Here is a 21385-nt window from a genome sequence, read left to right as displayed (position 1 = left end):
CTACATTTTTCTTTTTTCTTAATAAATCCCAAGAAAATCTATTTGGCCTCGACTAAAATTCTATCATATACCTCTGAAAACTCTTTCTCTAGATTTTCAAATTGACCATCAACTCAATCTTGAAATCTTGTTGGTCTACATGGTTCCAGCTTCCTGATAAAGACCGGCTAGTATCCATCACACACCAAAAGGCCTTTACTTGCTATTTTAACCAAATGAGATAAGGGCCACCATGACAGCGTCCATGCTGTAATCATAGCACTTTACCACGGGAACTGGCGTCACCTTTATTTTCAGCAAATCTGACGCGTCTGTGTTTTGTCAGTCACCAACAGCTGTTGACCAGAGGTGTTGTGAGACTTGACTCAGTTGCATCTCTCCCTCTTCTATTTGTATACAGGATGCGTAGTAAAACCCTCGCTGGTAGCTGATTTTCATTTTTTTTAAAACATAAAATAAAAAATCCTTCTCTATAAGTGCGTAGTTTGTTTTCAGGTATTTGTTGACATCTGAACATTAACATTACTGGACTGGGCTCAAAGCTACTGTGCAACTAAAATGTGACAGAACTGTAGTATGCAGGTAGAGATATTACTCATTTTGTTTTATCTGGTGTTGGAAAGTTTTAGTTTTACCCACCCAGTCAGACATACTGTACATTTTTCATAGAAATACGTCACACTGGCTGTTTGCCCATTTATCTTATATGTGTTTCCAGTACTTCCACATGTGTGTAATGTATGGAAGTCTTCATGAACAATACATGATTCAAGAAATCCCCTGTCACATAATATTTAAACAAGCTTTAGGCTATTTTACTTGAAAAGCAGAGGATGAATTTTGCCTTCTGTGTGAGTCCCTTCTGTTTTGCATAAAACCAGTCTAACAGACTGACAATCACGAGCCAGCCTGATGCAGACGTTTGGCAGGAGTTTGATTTGTCACCGAGGTCATTGGGGACAAAATGCGCAATAACAACAACATGCAAAGAGGTTAAACAACACACGCTTTCAAATGTCAGTGTCACCAGGAAGGGCACATTTCACTGTCATTTGTTGCTCTGTGGGTGTTAAATTTGAGACCCTGCTCTTGTGTGTTCACATGTAAGTGTTGCTCCTTTAGATCGGAAACCTTCTGCTTTCTGTTAAAAGATGCCTTAACAATGAGATCATGCCTGAAATGGTCTTAAAGCCAAGATAAATTTTTACTTAAACATTTTCTTTTGAACTGTCTCACTCCTGAATTGATTTTTTTTTTCCCCTGCTAGACTTTTTCTTTTTGGTCTCTGATGTAATCTCTCCTCCCCCAGTCGCTCCCGGTTTCACCCCAAAACCACTCCCTGTTCTTGTGCCTCACGTGCAGACACACACACTCTCAAAACACTGAGCACTGCTGGTGAACATAAATCAGGCCCTTTGAGGTTTGTTGGTGATTGCTATGGTCTTGTTTATTTTTGAGCACCTACACACATCTGTTTTGCATTGAGTTATTAATATAATACTGTATGCACACGAGGCCCACGCAGGGATTTTAGCTTATAGTCTGTGTACATTTTGTTCCTTGTTCTCTCCTCCTGGAGGGGGTTGTATTTCTCAGTCAACACTGAGGACAGGACTCCACGTGGCACAGCTTTTCCCCCGTTTCTCACTCTTTTTCACATGGCTCGACACGAGCCGGTGAAAAATTACCTCAGGGTCTCGCCACATAATTTAAACTCCCTTCCAAGTGTAGTCAGATTTCAGAACGTGTCCTTTTATTTATTGTTCCACCAGCCTAGTAGGACACTGGGTTAGTGTCACTCTGCACATGCACAGACATGTCTTGGTCACTTCTCACTATTGCCACCATCTGCTGTAATTAACTGGTATTGCAGAGCACAGTATAAATGGTCACAACTGGGGGGTTTCAAAGTGATGCAGAGGTGAAGTGGGGGTGTGTGGGGAGCCAGGTGAGGCGGAGATGCTGCATGAAGTGGAAGGTACAGGTGTGGCAAGACGTTGTAACTTTTAATAGCTAGAGTGGTTATGTTTTGCAGATATCTGTAATTCCTTTCTTCCTAAAAGAACATTTCAGATATCCACAGTGTCATTCTTCTAACACGAAGGACGTCACTTTTTTCCATTCATGTTTTTAGGGTTTCTCATTGAAAATATCTACACTTTGGTTGTACATACCTTAAATTCACATTGCAGGAATTTGCAACTGCGTTATGACAAGTTGTAATTCCAGTTTCATATATCAACAGATCAGTACTGACTCATCATAATTAGAGGTCAAGATATATTTAATTCCACAGCAGCAGCCACCACCACTTCTGCTAACATGGTTTAAATGCTTTGCTTGACCAATGTCTAATTGGAAGCCTTGTGCGAGTTGCTTTATGCGCAACAATTCAAACACGTCATAATGATGTTTTAGATGTCTGCAACTATTGTTTAGACTAATCAGAGCTGCATTACAGATTACTGTTGTTGTGATTGGTTACAATGACATTAAATGCCGTAAATCTGCTTAGAAATCTCTTTATTCTCAAGTTAAAGCCTCACTGAATCCACGGGAATATTAAACTGTATTACTGTTTACAACCTCTAAACAGAATAATAATAGGAGACAGAATCTGTTTATAGAAACTGTTGTCGTTTCAGTGTACATATATAATGTAGGAGGGATGGCAGAAGGATTTTGTTGGAAAGGGGACTCTCAATGTCACACTTTGAAAACCCCCGTACTGCGTGAACTTAGTTACCAGTGCAGATGTAAATGCTGCATGTTTGCTCTGCATTAATGAGCTGCTTTGACTCCTGTCAGATCTCTCTGGAGACGGAGCGCCTGGGTCCTCGTCGTGTGGAGAGCCTGAGGAAAGAGGATGAGGAGTGGCAGAAGAAGGCTCATGCCGCCGTGCTCTCCATTCAAGACCTGACTGTCAAGTTCTTTGAAACCACGACTCGAGCTCAGAAAGGTAAACACACACGGGAGGTGTTCCTCTCTTAAATGTAGGGCATTGTTTTTAATGTGACCTCTGCACCTTTGTATCGAATGTTTACTTTATAACAAAGTGCCACAGAAATCCCTCAAAACAAACATTCGCTCGCTGGTATCCGTATCTCCAACCTCTCACATACCAGAATGATTTTTTTTTAACATCACCCCCTCATTCCTGAAGTATTTTAATCCTCAAACCATCTCAGCTATGAACTGGAAGGAAACATGTCAGCTGATTTTGCACAGAACATGCTCAGCTATGAGCTGAAGTACTGATATGTAACACAGTTTTTTATTATCCGTCATAAAGCTGCAACTTTTTTATGTCACGGAATCTGTTATTTATTTTCTTTTTTGTAGTCAGCTGTTTATTTTCATTATTGTTTGTATCTCAATAGCTTATACATGATCACAGCATTAGTCATAGGCCTGAGCTATGGAGAAAAAAACTGAACTAAAGGTGAAAGATGAAGAGAAAAGATTTTTTTTTTTAAACAGAAAAAAAATCAATAAATATGTACCCTTGCAGTGCATTAAGTAGCATTTGTTTACACCACCAAAATGCATTTATTCTGACCATCGCTCAGCTACTGCTTTGTAGAGGCAAGTGTATGTGCCCTTTCACCTGTGGAAAGCTTTGCTTAGGTCTCAGGTCAAGTAGTCTATCCAAGGACTCCGTAGATCCATGAATCTGTTAGTTTCCCTTAAGCTTGGCATTCAGCCTCTTTGTTTGAAACACCATAGAATCTCCCTGAGTTTTAGCAGAAGGTCTTTCATTAATGCAATTAAATAATCTATATTTTTCTGCAAAAAAACAAAGACAAGAAGCTCGTCCAACAGCTTCGATCTCCTTACATCTTCGACTCAGCTTTCAGGCGGCTGGCCCAGATCCTTTGAAGTCCTGTATTTTAATAGTGAACTAATCTCTTAAGTTATACATGATCACAACTTTGATATTTCTGGGCAACTCCAGAGGCTATGTATGTATGTATGTATGTATGTATGTATGTATGTATGGATGTATGTATGGATGGATGGATGGATGGATGGATGCCCCAGTTGCCAATATGAGAATATGTGTTAAAACTTTTGAATAATTTTAAATAATTAACAACAAACTTATTGATTGGTCTCAACAGAGCTGGATCCTGTGTCAGCTGAATTCTATGTTTTCTTGGTCGTTAGATTCCAGTATTAGATTTCAGTTAAAACAGGTGTCCTCTGGTGCCTTTTTTTGTCCAACATACAGTCCAAAACTCAAAGATATTGCCCAATGCTGTACTACAGAGGAAAAACAGAATGTCTTCTAATGAGAGCAGCTGACACCAGAGATTTTTTTTTTTTACAGTTTCTCTTCTTGCAACCATTAAACTCCTAAAAACCTATTTCTGTTTAGTCAGAACAAACATTTCCATGAAAATATGCACTTCATGTGATGAAATGGTTTAGATGTCCCTCTACACCTTTGCCGCCTTTGATATGCACAGATATTTAAATATGCAAATTATTCCCTGCTTCTGTCTCCACCCACTCTCACTGCTGGCCTGCAGCTCGAGCTGCCAGTGCATACACAACTCTGCTAAAAAAAAAAAAAACCCTACTAACTCACCTACAGTACATGACAGAATTGATTCTTTGGGTTTGTTACATATAGAACCACAAAAAGTCTGAAACCAACTTTTTAAGACGGTCATTGGTACGCTGTAGTTTCAAGGTATAAATACTTATTGTGCTCATGATATCACATCCCATACATAAAAAAAACACCATATGGACATGTTAACTAGGTAAAAAATGTGATTTTCACTGTAGAAAGCCTTAAATACTAATCATTGTAGCTCTAGTAGATGTCGAACAATCACATGTGCTGTATGTGTTGTAGCTCTGTATGAGCGGATGCGTGCTGACCAGAGGAAGTTCGGCAAGTCGGCGTGGACAGCAGCGGTTGAACGCATGGAGCGACTGCAGTACGCCGTTTCCAAAGAAACTCTGCAGCTGATGAGGGCTAAGGAAATCTGCCTGGAACAGAAGAAGCATGGCTTGAAGGAGGAGGTAAAACACAACACGCTGATGCAAAGCACAACGAAATGAATCACTTATGTGCACCAACATCTTGGAGTCTCAGCTTTATCTGGGTGTGTTCTTAAAAAGCTTGTGATGCTCAGCAAGTTTGTCAGAAGCCACAATAACAAGACTTTAGTTAAGAGAAGGAAAAATGCAAGATAATGGCCGTGTTGGAAAATGACCTCATGGCTCCGGCATCCTGTAATGGAGGGAATAACATCCTGGTCTGCAAGAGTGGAAATGACTCACTGGGAATGACTGTCAGGTCAAACGTTTGCTGTACATGAGAAACTACACTAAAACTGCTCCGTCTGTGTTGTAGTTTAGCACCTAAAGAGAACATAAACCCAGTGTTTGGTTTAAGTTCCACTCTGTGTGTAAGAAGAAATGCAGTTAGTTCTTTGGAACATCACTCAGTCTGTGGCGTATGACCATGGAACTGTGAAAAAGCAATGTTCTTGTGGTGTTGTGGTTGCAGATGCAGAGTCTGCAGGGTGGTGAGGATGCGATGCTGCGCCTGGACCAGCTGGAGGCGCTGTACTACGAGCTACAGCTGCAGCTCTACGACATCCAGGCCGAGGTGCTGCGCTGCGAGGAGCTGCTGCTGACTGCACAGCTGCAGAGTCTGCGCCGGCAGATGACAGGTGAGACTCTGCTTTCATCTTTGAGTGCAGTTTGTCTTCCTGTAGCATCAGTGTGACAGACTCTTGTTGTACTGGTATCTGTGTGTGAGGAAAATGTAGTGTATTGGTGATACATGGGAAGAACAGAAAAATGTCTCAAACATTTGAGGCATTTTTAACCCTCTGAACTTCAAACCGTTTCTGGAGTTTTTCTGCTCCTGTCACATTCTTGCTCACTTTTCACTGAAGCATCAATTTCTGCGCCTCTGTGGGAAAATGTTTTGTGCGGTATAACACAGTTCTAATGCCATAAATCATTAAAAAAAGAAAAAAAAAAAACAATGGTAGAATTTGTTCATTTTTCCAGGTGCATGCTTGTGTTACCCCAATATAAGGGGAAATAGTGACTGTACATGTTCTGGATATTTTACTACGTACTTCTTTCCATACTAGTCTCCTCTCTGCTCTGTGTAAACACAGCCTGTAGTTTACTCACAACTTCTCAGAACTTTTGACTTTTGGTCACAGCTTAGTAAATGATGGCTTTTGGTTGTGAGAAGCACAGAACATTTAGCTTTTACAGAATCTGGTTGGAGCAAACAGTGACTTTTATGAAAAATCATAATGCTAAACTTAGATTTGGGTCATTTTCCTAATGTGTCACAAATTACTATCTCAAAGACAGTAACTTGAAAATCAGACTATTTTTTCTGCTTTTACAGTTTCAAGCTCTGATAGAAACTTGTATTTTGGTCAGTCACAGGTGCTTGATAGTAGCCATATCAGAGGCATCTGTACCAGCAGTATTTCACTGAATCTATTCTGATGCTCCAACAGAGCGGCAGGATGAGGTGGTGTACTATGATGCCTTTGAGAGCCCTGATGCCATGAAGGGTGTAGAAGACCCAGCGACCCCGCCGTCGCCCCTCAGAGATGAAGAACTCGGCGTCCTACAGCAGAGGACCCGGCAGCTGGAGGCCCGCAGGGGCCGCATCACTGCCAAGAAAGCCTACCTCAAAAACAAGAAGGTAAGCACAGAAGACTAATGACGGCCTCTGGGACTGTTAGCTGGTGTAGTTTCAAGACCCGTCTTGAAAGTGCAGCTGTCTTCTCTCACAGCTGCAGATCAGTTTACTGCATCATTTATATGCTTTATTTTTCCTCAACAGGAAATTTGCATCGTTAATCACAACCAGAAGATACAACAGCGCCAAGGTAGCCACGCTGACAGCAGCTCTCCTCTGATGCAGCAACAGGTGAGAGTCATCAGTCTGTGGCTGCATAGAAGCCAATGTACAGACAGTGCATTTACAGATTAGCTGTTAAAGTCTTATATTTTTCACTGTTTTTATGAGTTGATTGTGCTGTAAATAAAAATTTTTAGTGAACAAACACATCACATACATTTTAGACAGCAAATTGAGCAACAGAGCAGCTTCTGTTTCAGCTTGGATCATTGTCTTTAAACTACAATAGGTCTCCTCAAAGGCTTTAAAGGTGTTGTTGTGCTCTGAGCTTGTTTTTCCTTTTATTTATATATAAACAAACTTTGTTAGGTTTAAACTTTGTAAGGTAATCTCAATTAAGCCACAGGAGTTTGAGGGTTTTTGAAGGGATCCCCGGCAGTGATTCTATCCAAAGTCAAGCCGTGAGTCCTGAGGTGCATAGATTTTAACTGAAGTGGGCTGCTGAATAAGGTTTTTTACATTGTCAGTGTATTTCCTGCAGTAGATGAAAGTCGGCAAAGAAGCTGAGCACTAAACTGCCGTGCAAAAAAAGGCCTTCCTGAAAAATGTATATCAATTTGAGCGTATGCTACATTTAGAATATTTTCACCTGTTTACTTTGCTGTCAAACGTTCCTTTCCAACAAGGAACTGAAGCCGTTATATTGCTCTGTGCTCAGTCATTTTACATCGTAGCACACAGGAGCTGCTGGTCTAGTGCTGCTTTGATCAGTTAGTTTGTGTAATTGTGTGTGTTTTAACGGGTTTATTTGGATCTGTGGAATAAGTTAAAGATGACCACAGCATAACATCAACATTTTATATGTTTTAACGAACAGGTATTAAAGCATTCCTGAAAAGAAACAAGCGTTTAGTTTAGTTTAGTTTAGTTTAGGTGCTGTAAAGGACTACTTTTATTACTATATTTCACTGCACCATGTACAGTCATCTGAGGAACCGTTAGTTTGAAATTTTGTTTGTGTTGGTTGACTGAGGGCGTTGTGTTTAGTTGGCTTTTTACCAAGGAGGTGATTGTTTTAAATGGATGTAAAGAAGAAATGCCTGCAGGCTCTCACAGAATCCACCTTCACAAACAGTCATTTCTGTTACATGTACTGAATGGTTTCAAATGATAGCCTTGTTTGTTGTTGTCTTCTGCACCTTCAGGGCGACTCATTAGGTGCAGACTGTAGAAGCCTTTTAGCTTTGGTGTTTTTAAAATTCCTGCAGTTTTTTTAAAGAAGCAAACCAGGACATGTAAGCATGAAGTCATATGAACTGGCATTGAACTAAAAGCTGTTTATTTATCTTTGGATGAGCTCATGAAAAAAAATATTAATCTGAATCAATTTGCATCAGTAGGTTAGACATCAGCTGGAGCTCTTCTGTTGTAAGTAGTGATGAAAATTGTAATGGGAGGCAAGAAGTTGGAATCTTGTCCTGTGGTATTACTGGGAGATGGTGAATAGAAAGCACCCTAACCCTCACTACATTCTGTTGCTGTATGTGGAACGGCATCAGCCCTGATTAATCACTGTCAGGACATAGATTTACAACACCAATATCACAGCAAAACTAGTTTGTAAAACAAGTGTGTTTACATCAAAACAATAGTTTCTTATCTTTTCTTCCATCTATAGAGGTACAGACTTGTTGAGTCACTATATACAGCACACTGTTTCACTGTACATTTGCCTCAAGACAAACTTTTAAACTTTTGTTATTAAAAAAAAAGAGAGTGAATGCTAATCCTGTATGACCTAAAATCAATAGCTTCATCAGTTGACCTTTGATGTTTCTCATGAAGGGAGGAGAAGCTGATGAAGACGACGAAGCCAAGCAGAACGCCAGAGTGAGTCAGGAGAGGCAGAGGACTCTGGACAGGCTTCGCAGCCTCAAACAGGTAAGAGCTCACCTCAGACATCCACTGTTTAGCTCCACCAGCCTCCTCTGAAAAGGGAAAGACGTTCACACTGATTAAATGGTAAACCTCATTTTTGTTTTTTATACTTTTGTTTAATTTTAAGGTTAGTTGACTTTACACTTCACACCTCTCACACATCAACCCTCTGAATTCATGAACCCTTTGTTATCTCTTTAATATATCACCAAAATTACACCATTTATCTGAGTCAGAAATGATAAAAACAGAAAGATTTTTGATCTCAATTGACCTTGAACTCATCATGTCTGGCGAGCAGTTTAATTGAGAAAATTAGCAAAGCTTAAAATGGTGGTACTTCATCAAAATCACTTTATTCTGCATGTTTAATTTAAAATTGGCCAAAAGCAAACCGTTTACATTAACCAGATCCCATTAGAAAAAAATGACCATTAATGACTATAGTAAATAATATAATAGTAAAATATCTGTTTCATGTAGAGCTTTGTACATTTTTGAAAGATAAATAATCAATGAAATTCAACTTGTTTTTTTTTTTTTTTTTTCTGTTTTGTGATTATCTGTGTCATACTGCACAAAGACCATTCTCTCAGTTCTCTCCTCTGCTTCCATAGAGGCACAGAACTTTATATTGCACTAAGAAATGAGCCCTCAGTGAGTAAAAATGTGACAAAAAACACCCAGAAACTGCTCTTGGTCAGAGGGTGTCAGTATCTTTAGTCCATCTTTCATATTTAAACATGTTCTCATGTATGATGTCTTAATTATTCGTCTGACGGTGGTTCTTTCATGCTGAGTGTTTGTTGCAGTGACCAAGTTAACTTACATCTTCACTGACTCTTGTTGTTTCTGCACAGCGCTATCCAGGACAGGTGACCGTGAAGTCCAGCCGGCTGCGTCTGAGTCAGGCCCACAGTCGGAGGCGAGTCGGGCAGCAGCCCAGCACCCAGGCGGCCAGCGTTCAGACCGACTGCTCAGATCTCCCAGAACTCTCTGCTCCTCCTCCACCCGACACCTGCGACTGCGATAGCGTGTCTTTACCCACAGTCGATCTGCGAAGCCTCGACTCCTCGCCTCCCTTCCTCTCGCTGCCTCCCCTCTCAGCCTCCCCGTCTATTCTCTCGCTCGGTCCTCCTCCACCTCCTCCCCCACCGCCTCCTCCGCCACCACCTCCCCCGCCTCCCTCCTCAGAGGACCAGCGGCAGGTCGAGGAGGGGAGGCAGAAGGATCCCGCAGGAAGTCCGGTGAGGAACCTTCAGTGTGAGTCGGAATCCGCCTCACTGCCGCTGGCTCCGTTCTCCCCACGATTCTTCGACAGCAGCCAGCTGGTGACGGCGAGGAAGAAGCTGAGAAAGACGGCGTCTCTGGACTCATCGCAGTGGAGGAGAGGTGAGGAGGAAAGCTGTAGTTTAAAGTTAAATTCCTTCTGATTTCAGCGATGATTAGTTAAAGCTCTTCACTGGACTTTTTGGCTGAACTGCAGGCTGTGTTTACACTGAGTAGAGAACCAAGTATGGAAACAAAAGGAAAATTAAAATATCTAGCATGTGGAGTCTTTTCCAGTATTGGTAACACATTTAGACACTTGAAAAGATGTTGTACAGGTTTTCTTAAGATGTATTCTTTAAGATATATGGCAGTCAGAACATTTATATTGCCATAAATGCTACACAAATTACATTTTTTGAGTTCTTTGCACTTTTACCCATGGTTCTACGGTTTCCATAAAGATGCAAGAGTTTAAGTAAAACAAGTAAAAATGCCCAGAAACAGCCTGCAGTTCAGCCTAACGCAGAACTTTTGGCTTTTGTAACAGAATCTGATGCATGCAGTTCATTTTGGGCAAATTTGATTTGATAAAGTTTCCCCATCTAATGGCACATCACAATGAGTAGTTCAAGGACAGTCGGAAAGTTAAAAATCTGACGGTTGTTTCTGTTTTCACAGTTTCTGGCTCTGAAAATAGTCTGACTCAGGCAAAAAAGAAAAGATAACATGTCTTTCAAACCTGCAGGCAGGTTCAGAGTTTGATAAAAGTGTGTGTACGTTTATATATGAGCCAAACTCTTCTGTCGGTGTGTTCACAGCGAGCTCCCCCATGGATGAAGTGCTGGCCTCTCTCAAACGCGGCAGTTTCCACCTGAGGAAGGCCGAGCTGAGGGTCCTGGGCCCCGACCCGGACGACGACAGCAACAACATCCTGGCTCAGATCAGACAGGGCGTCCGGCTGAGGAAGGTACGGACCCGGCCGGAGCAGCAGCGCCACCCCAAGGGCTTCCCCCACTCAGCCGACGCTCTGACCCGCAGCATCCACGAAGCTCTGAGGAGAATCAAAGAGGCCTCGCCAGAGTCTGAGTCCGAGGATGAAGGCCTGCCCTGCGCTGACTGGGAAAGCTAATTTGATTGGAAGAATATTTTTGATCTTTTGTGCATACATGGAGCCAAAACGAAGAGAAAATGATGGCCCAAGCTGAGCAGACAAACCGGGGTTAAATCACCTGGACATACCTTGGTGCAATTTGAACAAAAACCCTTGATTTTTTTTTTTTTGGTTTTGTTTTTGTTTTTTAAAAATATATATGTATCAGAAGACTTTTTTTTCATACTTGTGTTTGTAAAGACGGACCACTAATCTTTTTTTATGTCGTTGCTGTGGCGCTCTGGGCGAGGATACAACCTCTAACCTCTCATTATGTCCGAGTCGTACTGTAGCTCGCTGTGATGGGTTTGTTTTAGGAAGTGAGCATCATGTTCCTCTCGCTTACAGTGACAGCAAACGTTCACTGAATACGTTCGCTGCACACTTTTACATTTTTACTATACAACTATTTGTACTGTACATCTTCATCCTGAATGCAGGATCTGACGCTTATGTGAGGAAGAGTTTGACATTTTGGGAAACACACTGCCGCCTGTAGCTTCATATTTAGCATACACATGAGAGGGGTAGTAACATTCATATTTACAAGCGTATTTCCCAAAATTGCCAAACGGTGGCTTTAATTTGCAAATGTGGGTCATCGTGTCGTTAAAGAATGTCAACATGGAGCATGACTTGTTCCACTTTTAGCATTTTAGCTTGTCCAGATAGAAGGATGAACAGTAAGGTGATGAAACAAGAGTTTCAGTTTGAATCTCCAACATATAGTTCAGCTGGAGGCTGTTAATGTGCTTTAAAACTCTGTTGGAGCAGTTTAAAGCAGAACGCGGGGGTGTTTACAGGTAGCTGCCAAAAATAGTCACACCCCTCCTGCTTGAGTTGGTCAAATCCAAGAAAAAAACAAAACAAAACTCGTGCAGGGTTTTTTCTGTATAGATGAATTTCTGGTGCATCCCAAAGAGGTTTGTTGCAGGAAGTGTCAAAGGAAAATCCCCAGTGGCAAAACTGTCAATTGAGGTCTCATTTACACAAATATAACAAACATTTATGTTTATCTGAGGGTCAGAAATATCAGGAAAATATGTAGATTTCTGTCAAATACAGTAAAACAGACTCACCGTCTTTACTGTAGTGCGTAGTCGCCGATGAAGGCCCGTTCTGAGTCAGGGACGACCCTGATACACTTGTAGCTTCAGGTTGATTGTATCGTTATCTCTGGTGTCTGTCAGGAGTGAACGTCCATAAAAGCCTCTTAGAAATCACAGAAAGAAGGAACGCAGCCATAGTCGCCTGCACATCCATAAATAATGTGTTTACCTGCAGGTCGCACAGGATCAGACGCCCAGCTGGGCTCCGACACACAGGAAACCCGTAGACTTGAGATCCTGCTGCATGCAGACGTACAGCGAGTGAGAAGAAGCAGGCGGACAGATCGGATATTTCCACCATCGCTTAGCAGCCAACACTGGAAATGTTAGCACACAAACAGCCGTAGCTTCTCGTTTATCCGTTGACTTGTGCGTACTCTTGTGATACTGTTAATGCCAGCTCAGTATTGTCACAACATATATACATAAAGCGTTTATATTTCAGCTCCATTCGAAGTATAAATGATTACTTGAATCTAGATTTGTTCTAGCTGTTTTCTGTCACTCTGCGAGATGGAGAATGGATTTACTGTAATATTTAAATACCTGCACAGGATTCCCTCTGGTTAGTTAGTTGGGTTAAATGCTTTGACTAAACGGAAAAAAAACAGACGTAAGTGGCTTTATTGTAGCTACAGTCTTCAGATGTTAGAATTAGAGCACAGAGAATTGACCTGCATCTGTTTTTTGCCAGTTTTTAAAAACAAAATTCTCTGGATTGCAGCTTCTCCAGTAGGACGGTTTGCTGCATTTTCTCTGTTTTATGTAATTGTAAACTGAATATCTTGAGGTTTTGGGTGTTTGGTTGGACAAAATTGAAGATGTTGCTATGGACTTTAGGACAGTGTGATGGGTATTTTTCATAATTTCATACACATAAATGATTTTAAAGAACCAGCAGATCACTTCATTGAAGATGCTTTTCTATGGTGAAGCTTGTTGGCAGGGATTCGTTGAGGCTTCACTGCCCTCTGCTGGTAACCGCCCTCACAACATTTGGATCATATGTGATGTTTATATTTATTTTGCAGTTTGTTATTTTCACTGTCACTCTCTTTCCACTGCCTTGTTCTTCTTTTTTTTTTTTCTCACACATTTGTTTTCCGAGCTTACTCACTTTTACTGGAGTTGTTGTTTGAGTTTGTTGTGTGTGTGATTTTTATATCAGCTGTCAAACCTGTTTTTCACTGAAACCCACATTTTTCTAGATGTAATATGTCATGCACCGAGCACCGGGGCTTAGCTTAAAGGAACGCTTCAACAGTTTCTTTTCTTACTTGCTGACAGTTTTGAAGAGGAGAATAACACTGTGTTTGTGTGTTAAATATGAAGCTGGAGCAGGGGAAACGACGAGCCTGGCTCTGGCCAAAGAAAAATGTATACAAATCTGCCTCTAAATCCCACAAACGATCATGTCAGGTCTCACTGCAGGACAGTTTTTGGCTGGTTTTACACCAAAGCAGGTAGTTTACACATATCCCATGTGGAATTAACCCTAAACGAGTCGCACATCTTGTATGAAATTTCATCTGAAACCTCTGTAGTGCCATTTTGTCCATAAAAATGTGGACATTAACTACGACACTCATGGTGTAGTTCAGCAGCAAACAGTCCTCAGTTTATGTCAAACCATACGTTTCGCTTTAAGTACTCAGTTTTCCAAAATTTTAATGAACATCGGCAGATAAACGTGTATAGACCTGCTTAGAAAGAAGAGAGCAGAAGCTCCAGAACCTGCCTGGATCATCCCAGTTTTAGGTGTTCTTCAGTTGTCACCTCTTCCTATGTTCCATGTCAGATAGGAACTCTTAATAGTAATGCATTGTTCAGATCATAACCAGATATGATCAAATAAACGTATGTAGACATGATTAGAGAGCCTTTTGAAAAACATCTTCAGAATCAGTGATTTTACATCTACTCCATGATCAATGTGATTGATTGATAAGTTGTCAGTACATACAATGTTCATAGTAAGAAGGAATTTATTAATAACATATTTGATGTACTTAACATCCCAAAATATGAACAAATGCAGCCAAATAAATGTCAAAAACTGTCGTAGAAATCATAGACTTGCTTGAGAATAACCAGTTGTCTCTGCTTCCAGAGTGTCAAACTGGAGCTGCTAATAGCAAATTTGTCTCATTCAAAATTCAAAAATGCAGTTTCTGCTGGGTTACAGAAGTAGTTTCACCACCAGAAACGCTGAGCCGAGCCAGCTGTCGTTTCCCTCTGATTCCAGAATCATATTTGTCGCACATAACACTCTGCAAGAAAAACCATTGTATGAAGAGGGTGACTCCTGCTTAAAGCATCCAGTTACAGATGGGCTGCTGCTGCTGAGTGTTAAAGTCATCATGAATACTGTGCTCGCAGGTCCTCCTCACCCTCCTGCTGTCAGTGGCAGCAGATCATCTGATCTTGCCCCTTTTTTGTTTATTTAACCTCTCTCGGATCATTCTGACACGTAGATTTTCTTCCGACCTGAACAGTTTGACCTTTACGACCTTATGCATGTGACTGGTTTGAGGACAAACCCATCACAACGTAAGTGCAATAATGAAAGAGTCATTTTATGAATTATACTGTAATGAAATGTAAATCCTGAAAAAACTATTATCCGCATGCCTAAATGTATTGAAGTATTTATTGAAGCTTCATATTTTAAAGAATTTTTAAAATGTAAATGTACTTTATAAGGTTTTTCTTTTTGTTTCCTATCATGACATTCCTCTCTGCTTTCTATATCCCAGTTATATATATATTTTTTGTCCTTTCAAAATAAAATGAAGCACCAAACTGTTGCCTTTGAAAGCTCCTTGATGTATGAAGATACTGCTCTCTAGTTTTAAGCCATATTGAAACTATAATGCCGTTGTAGACACTGCAGATGGAGGCTGGTGTTTTACTAATACATATTATAAATGCTGAAGGGGATGTACATACCGCTGAAAGGTAAGTTGCATTGTGGGTAATGTAGGCATCATATTTTGGCTAAGAAGTTAGATATGAGGAATAAAAAACAACATTTTAGTCTTTTCCTGCATATATTTCCATTATTTCATTTTAAAATCATGAGTCAAAGAATAATAAATAAAACTATAAGATAAAGCTTTAAATTTTAAAGAATAAACGTTAAACTAATGATTGATTTACCTAAAGGTATAATTTAAGTCATTTTATTCCTCATAAAACATCGCAAGATTTGGGTTAAAAATCGCCTTGTAACTGCATTAAATATGAACACTTGTTGTTTATATATACACTTATTAATTCTGTTGGACTTACATTTTCCGAGGATACCTCTGTTTTCCGTGTCCATTGCAAAAACACGTCCGGAGCCTTCTTAGACGTCAGAGAAAAAAAGACGCTTCAGATCTTCCCTAAGAATCATCACATTTTTAGTTTTTTTCCTCAGAATCAGTGATTAATTGATAGTTTTTGGTGCATTTAATGGTAATCTAAAAGTACAAAATGCTTTAAAAGGAATTCGGCATGCTTCATTTTCTAAAATGTAAACACATCAACAACACATTAAAGTCTTTAAACACGCAGAGATCAGACAAAGACGCTTCCACAAACGAACTCCGGAGCGTGTCTGAGATATGTCAGGTTTTCTTTAGTGTCAAAGGAAGAAATCGATCGTTATCTACACACCCATGGGTGCAAAGCAATCAGAAACTGATAGTAGTGAATTCGGCACACTTAATTAAAAAATAAATAAATAAAATAAAATAATAAACACAACTATAGTCACACAAACGAATATAATTCCGCTTCGATAACACAGGAAAGACGCTCCAGAACTTAACCGAAAAATCATATAATTTAAAAATGTTCTTCATTTTAAAAATAATTTATGTATAGCTATTGGTGCATCCACGTGTACATAGCACACAACAGCTGCTCATAAACAATTCGGCGAATCTATTTTTCAGAACAGTAAACAAGCAAAGCAAATAAACGTCGGGAAACGCGCTTAGAAACCAGAAAAGCCTTGATGACGCAACAGAACTTGAGAATAATTGCGTTTTGAAGTTTTCATTATGCTCAAAGTATTTCATGCAGAGTTGTTTGTGCAGCCAATAACACAAAGCAATAACAAACTGATACTAGTTAATTCGGCTTATTCAAATTCTCAGAAAGCAGTAATATATGCAAATAAACGTCTATAAACCCGCCTAAATGTGACAGAAAGACGCTTCAGAACTTAACCGAGATTCATTCCGATTTAAGCTTTCCTCAGTATATTAGTTACTGGACGGTAAATATCCATGCATTAAACACACAGCACATGACAACTGTAAATAACGAATTCGGCGTACTTAATTTGCAAAAAGTAAGCAAACACAGGGAAATAAACACACTTAGAAATCACAGAAAAAAAGACGCTCCAGTACAAGAACCTCAGAACTTACCTGAGAATCGTCGCGTTTTTAAGTTTTCTTCATGTTTAAAGTGACTCGTTGATAGTTGTCAGAGCATTAATAGGCACATAGCAATCAGAAACTGTTAATAAGGAATTCGGCGTACTTACCTCACCCAAATGTAAAGAAATAGAGGCAGATAAACCCTTAAATACCACAGAAAAGACGCTGCAGAACTTGCATGAGAATTCTGACATTTTGAAGTTTTCTTCAGTTTTAAAATAATTCATTCATAATTATCAGCACATTCAAATGTACACAGCAAAGAGGAACTGCTAGTAGTAAATTCGGCAAAGTTGATTAACAAAAATACTTAAATTATGCTGATATTTATGTGAGTTTGATTTCAGGCACTTCTGTAATGTAAGAACTTGACCTGACCTGGCCCAGTCTGGAGGGATGGGTTTCCATGGTAACTTCAGTCAGCTCCTGCAAACAGACCTTGCATACTGGTTTAACTGGTAAACAACCTTGAGATTGTGAAGAACAACACAAGGACGTGACTTTCATTTGGTTTTCTTTTACTATAAACTCAAAATTACAATTTGTGTCTTTTAAGCATGTGGTATAATCAACATTTAAAATATTCAAACGTTTTTCCCTTTCCAGCTGTGACGTTCATTTTTCTAACGTGATAAAGTCACCGCCGAGTCTCCCAAATGTACCAACAACAAGCCCTTAGATAGTGTTCTTCTGGTGTACATACTGTATCGTAGTCCTCTAATTTTTGGCAATAGTAAATCCCACAAAAAAAAAAAAGTACCGCTAGTCAGCTACCATTGATGCATCTCTGTACCAAAGGCAACATCAGCAAAAGTTCAGATCTGTACAGGAGAACGTTATTTGGCAAAAGAAAAAAAAAAGATTCTCTGCAAATCCAACCTGCGATCGCTCTGCTATACTTTCTTCTGATAAATAGTTCAAAAATATTGCCTTTTTTTTTCTTCCTTAAAAACAAAACTATCTCGACACCCACGTACCAGACGATAAAAAAGATTAAGTGAAATGTAAATAAAGACATTTTGCTTTTTTGTACAATTTTCATCAGAATGAACCGTCTGTAATTTCAGTAATAAATTAACAAAAAAGAAAAAAAAAAAAAAGGATTCAATCATTGCACTTCAAGTCGCAACAGAAACAAGAGGAGAAAGAAAATTCACCCACACACACAAACTCCATTTTTACAAGTGCACTATGAGTTTGTTATATTCTTTTAAAAAAGTGTATAGAAAGAAAGACTATTGAAGAAAATCCCGCCTCGCTTGTGGTCTATCCGAGAGAGGAGTTAAAGTTACCTGAAAGTGAGAGTGGAAAGTGTTTATAACCCTCTGATGCTCCCTTTTTTTTTTTTTTTTTGTATTGCTCATATATTGTATAAGAATATAAGACATACTGACGTCCTCTCCGGCCTCGTTTGGCAGTCCGTCGGTGGATTATAGTCACATTATTATCTCTATATTCAGTTCACAAAACCAAAATATGAATCAGTCTCAGAGCGGAGGAGTTCATTTGGCTGACGACGACTTTTAGAAACATTAATGCTTGAAATCGTGAGAAAAAAAAACCCCACTGAAGATGGAGAGAAAGCAGAGCGGCCGCCGAGTCCGGGCGACCGCAGAATGCACCGAAGTGAAGCTCGAAAAGTCGTCTTTGATCAACGGTTCTGAAGGAGCGAAGAAAAAAAAAAGTTTCCAGAGTGGAGCTGAGGGAAGGCTTCACTTGGCTGTAAACGATCTGGACGAAGCGAAGTGTGTGTACCGCTAATGCATTAAAGTCGTGTGTAAACTTGTGTGGAAACAAAGCGGATTGGAGTGGCGTCGTGACCGTGAGCGTGAACATGCAGCAGAACGTGTCAGACGGTCGCCCGCTCTAGCTGCCCTCCAGCAGTTTGGCCAACGTGTCCCGCAGCTCGTTCAGCTCGAAGATCTTGCTGTCCAGCAGCTCCAGCAGAGAGCGCAGGCTCTTGCGAAAGGCTTCTCTCTCCATCTGGCTGCTCTCCAGTCGCTGCTCCAGGTCGCTCAGCTGGGCCTCCAGCGTCTGGTTCCTCGACTCCGTGTCCTGAAGCAAACACACATAAAATACACTGAGAAGGGAAACAAAAAACGCTGGATTCAGATCACACAGCGGTTCTATCTGATAAGACATCACTGTGTGACATCAGGACGTTTAATCACACCGTGTGTTCTTGGCCTGAATGGTAGATCAACTTTGTGATGCTTGCATGTGCAATAGTCACGTTGCAGAAGGTGTGACGACAATGAAGGGAAATCAGCTCAAACACATCAGGCTACAACTTCTTGATACAAAAATAAAACCTCCATGGTTCCCATTTTGTATGACAAGTGTGTCTGATAGAAGGTCATCTACTCTGATTACAGGTTTTCTTTTAGCCTTAGTCACAAGACACAAAGTCTGTTGACATGAGGGCTCCATATCTGCACATCAACATCAGTGTGGAACATGAGAAAACAGTGAAAAGGACGACTTGGTTGGAAAAAACAGAACATCAGTTGCATTGCTTCACATGGCGGCGTGCATGGACGCAGCGGCCCCTTCAGGAGACAGCGAGAGCGAACGTTTAGTGTCTTATTCCAGACGTGCATTCCGCAAAACTTACTAATTAAATGATCCTGAACAAACGTTCTCTCATCTTGCCTGTACTACTGTGTATGTACAGCAAAATAACAAAAAACCTGACTTGATTGATTTGATGGATTAATTATCACAAACGTGACTTTGGCTTCTCCCAGTTAAGCTAAAACTGACATTTAAAAGGCTCTGCTCACAGAAACCACCCTGTGTAGATAACTTTGGTAAATATGACATTAGAGCATCTTATTTCACTGTTTTCTAGGTAACGTTTGGTCGCCCTCCTGTCTGAGCTGCTGCAGTAACTGAAGGGAGACTGGAGGCTTCTCGTAACATCGGGAATTTGTAGCGTCTATTGATAAGCAGATGTTCAGCAAATGAAGCGTTTTGGTACATAGCACAAAATGGAAGTGAACGCAGTGCTCTGTTTATTTAAATATGAAAGTGCAATAAGATAATTTGGTCTCTAAAATCAATCAAAAGTTTTGATAAAAAGGCTAATTGATTGAAGAAAAAAATCTGATTAATTATTCTGAGTGCAAAAGCAGATCTGACATCCAAAGAGTAAAAAAGTATTTTGGATGCCTTTACATCATATGAGAAAGTTTTTAGATGCACTAAACTACAAAATTAACTCTGTACTGATACTTTCCTAGTAGAGTTATAGTGACAATTGTGTATTTTGTCATACTGTGTTTATGGCAGACGAGCTAAATATGTCAGTTTTTTCCAGTATGGAGCAGCTTTAAATTGAAATCTAAATCAATCTAAAATTTAAGCAGAAATAAACTAACAGCTCATTTTAAGTCTCTGTTGCTGTACTCATGTTTTTACTGGATTTTTATTTTACTATTAAATGTTAGGAATAATGACTATGCAGCAACTTTGTGCCAGTAATTGGACTTTGGAGGTCCTACGTGGCGTCTAAGATCCCACTCTTGAATGCAGCATCACACAGACTGAGCTCAGGGCGTCACTCACCTGTAGTTTCTGTGTGATGGAGTCTTTTTGGGTCTTGAACTCGTTGGCACTCTCCACCTCTGCTTTAAGTCTCTCCAGCTCCTGAAGACAACACCAGATAGAGGGACTATTAACATGCAAACAGGATCCGTCAAACATTTGGGCTCACCTATCCTTTAGTTTAATTTCAAAGTCCTGTAAAGCTAAGTGTTGAGCCTCAGCTTCTCCACCTCCTGCTTCCATCTACCTCCTCTTTGGCCTTCAAAGCCATCTCCAGCTCCTCTATGGTTTGGTTGAGCTCCGTCTTCTGAGACTTGATTGCTGTCGTTTGGCCGCTCACACACTCCAGCTCCGTCACCTGCAACACCAAAACAACAAATGTGCATCCGGGCCCGGTAGAGACGGCAGGCACAGAGAGGAGTTTACTGTGAGCGGTGACTGAGCCGTACCCGTTTGTGGAGCCGCTCGGCCTCCTCCTGATAGGCGGCCAGCTGCTGTTTCCACTGTTTGACGTTGGCTGTGGACTCGAGCAGAGCCGCCGTCAGTTTGGCGTTGTTCCCTTTGAGCGCCGCCAGCTCTGCCTCCCAGTGCTTATTGATGCTGGATGAACTGGTGGAGATGAAAGGAGACGAATACAGCTGCTGGTTAATCTGTGCAGTGGTTTCTCAATGAATAGAAAGTGTTGATGGTGACCAAGGACAGAGTTCAACAGCATTTTATGGAATCCAGATCTCTTTTTCGGCTTCTGTTTCAACATTTTAAAGTTAGTTTTCTAGCTGTGAGCCCTGAAAGTCGATGCGGTCATCATCATCACTCATCTGATTCCACTGACATTCTTCAAATTGAGCCTTCGTTTATCAACATGACGGCGTGCGCTGTGCTCATGATTAACTGATGAGAAATATGTAAAGCTGAAGTGCAGTGATGCTTTTATTAGCAGGGGTTTCATGAGCATGATGCTGAAGTTAGCTTCTGATTCAGCAGCTGAGGGCAAAAGGAAGGAAAGGAGGGAAAGTTCCTTCTGTTTGAAGTGTCAGAAAAATGCTACAAATACTGCAGGACATCAAGTCTACGTCCCTTT

General features: G+C 40.4%; 2 protein-coding genes across 2 annotated transcripts in view; one reads left to right on the top strand and one right to left on the bottom strand.

The window, feature by feature from the left end:
- The window catches only part of jmy (junction mediating and regulatory protein, p53 cofactor), a 33949-nt gene extending 18819 nt beyond the window's left edge, over nt 1-15130 (top strand). The window contains exons 3-10 of the mRNA XM_008288577.1: nt 2809-2959; nt 4865-5034; nt 5525-5690; nt 6507-6697; nt 6839-6925; nt 8702-8797; nt 9655-10186; nt 10885-15130. Of these exons, the coding sequence (XP_008286799.1) occupies nt 2809-2959; nt 4865-5034; nt 5525-5690; nt 6507-6697; nt 6839-6925; nt 8702-8797; nt 9655-10186; nt 10885-11195 (1704 nt within the window). The 3' untranslated portion in view covers nt 11196-15130. The remainder of the gene's footprint in view (nt 1-2808; nt 2960-4864; nt 5035-5524; nt 5691-6506; nt 6698-6838; nt 6926-8701; nt 8798-9654; nt 10187-10884) is intronic.
- A 2321-nt stretch (nt 15131-17451) lies between these two features.
- The window catches only part of homer1 (homer scaffold protein 1), a 29051-nt gene continuing 25117 nt past the window's right edge, over nt 17452-21385 (bottom strand). The window contains exons 6-9 of the mRNA XM_008288576.1: nt 20754-20913; nt 20552-20662; nt 20326-20406; nt 17452-18813 (exon numbers count right to left, since the gene is read on the bottom strand). Coding sequence (XP_008286798.1) covers nt 18625-18813; nt 20326-20406; nt 20552-20662; nt 20754-20913 — 541 coding nt within the window. The 3' untranslated portion in view covers nt 17452-18624. The remainder of the gene's footprint in view (nt 18814-20325; nt 20407-20551; nt 20663-20753; nt 20914-21385) is intronic.

Source organism: Stegastes partitus, unplaced genomic scaffold, assembly GCF_000690725.1.
Source record: "Stegastes partitus isolate 25-593 unplaced genomic scaffold, Stegastes_partitus-1.0.2 Scaffold566, whole genome shotgun sequence".
In the NCBI taxonomy this organism is placed as follows: domain Eukaryota; kingdom Metazoa; phylum Chordata; class Actinopteri; family Pomacentridae; genus Stegastes; species Stegastes partitus.
This window is presented reverse-complemented; position numbering and strand designations above follow the sequence as displayed.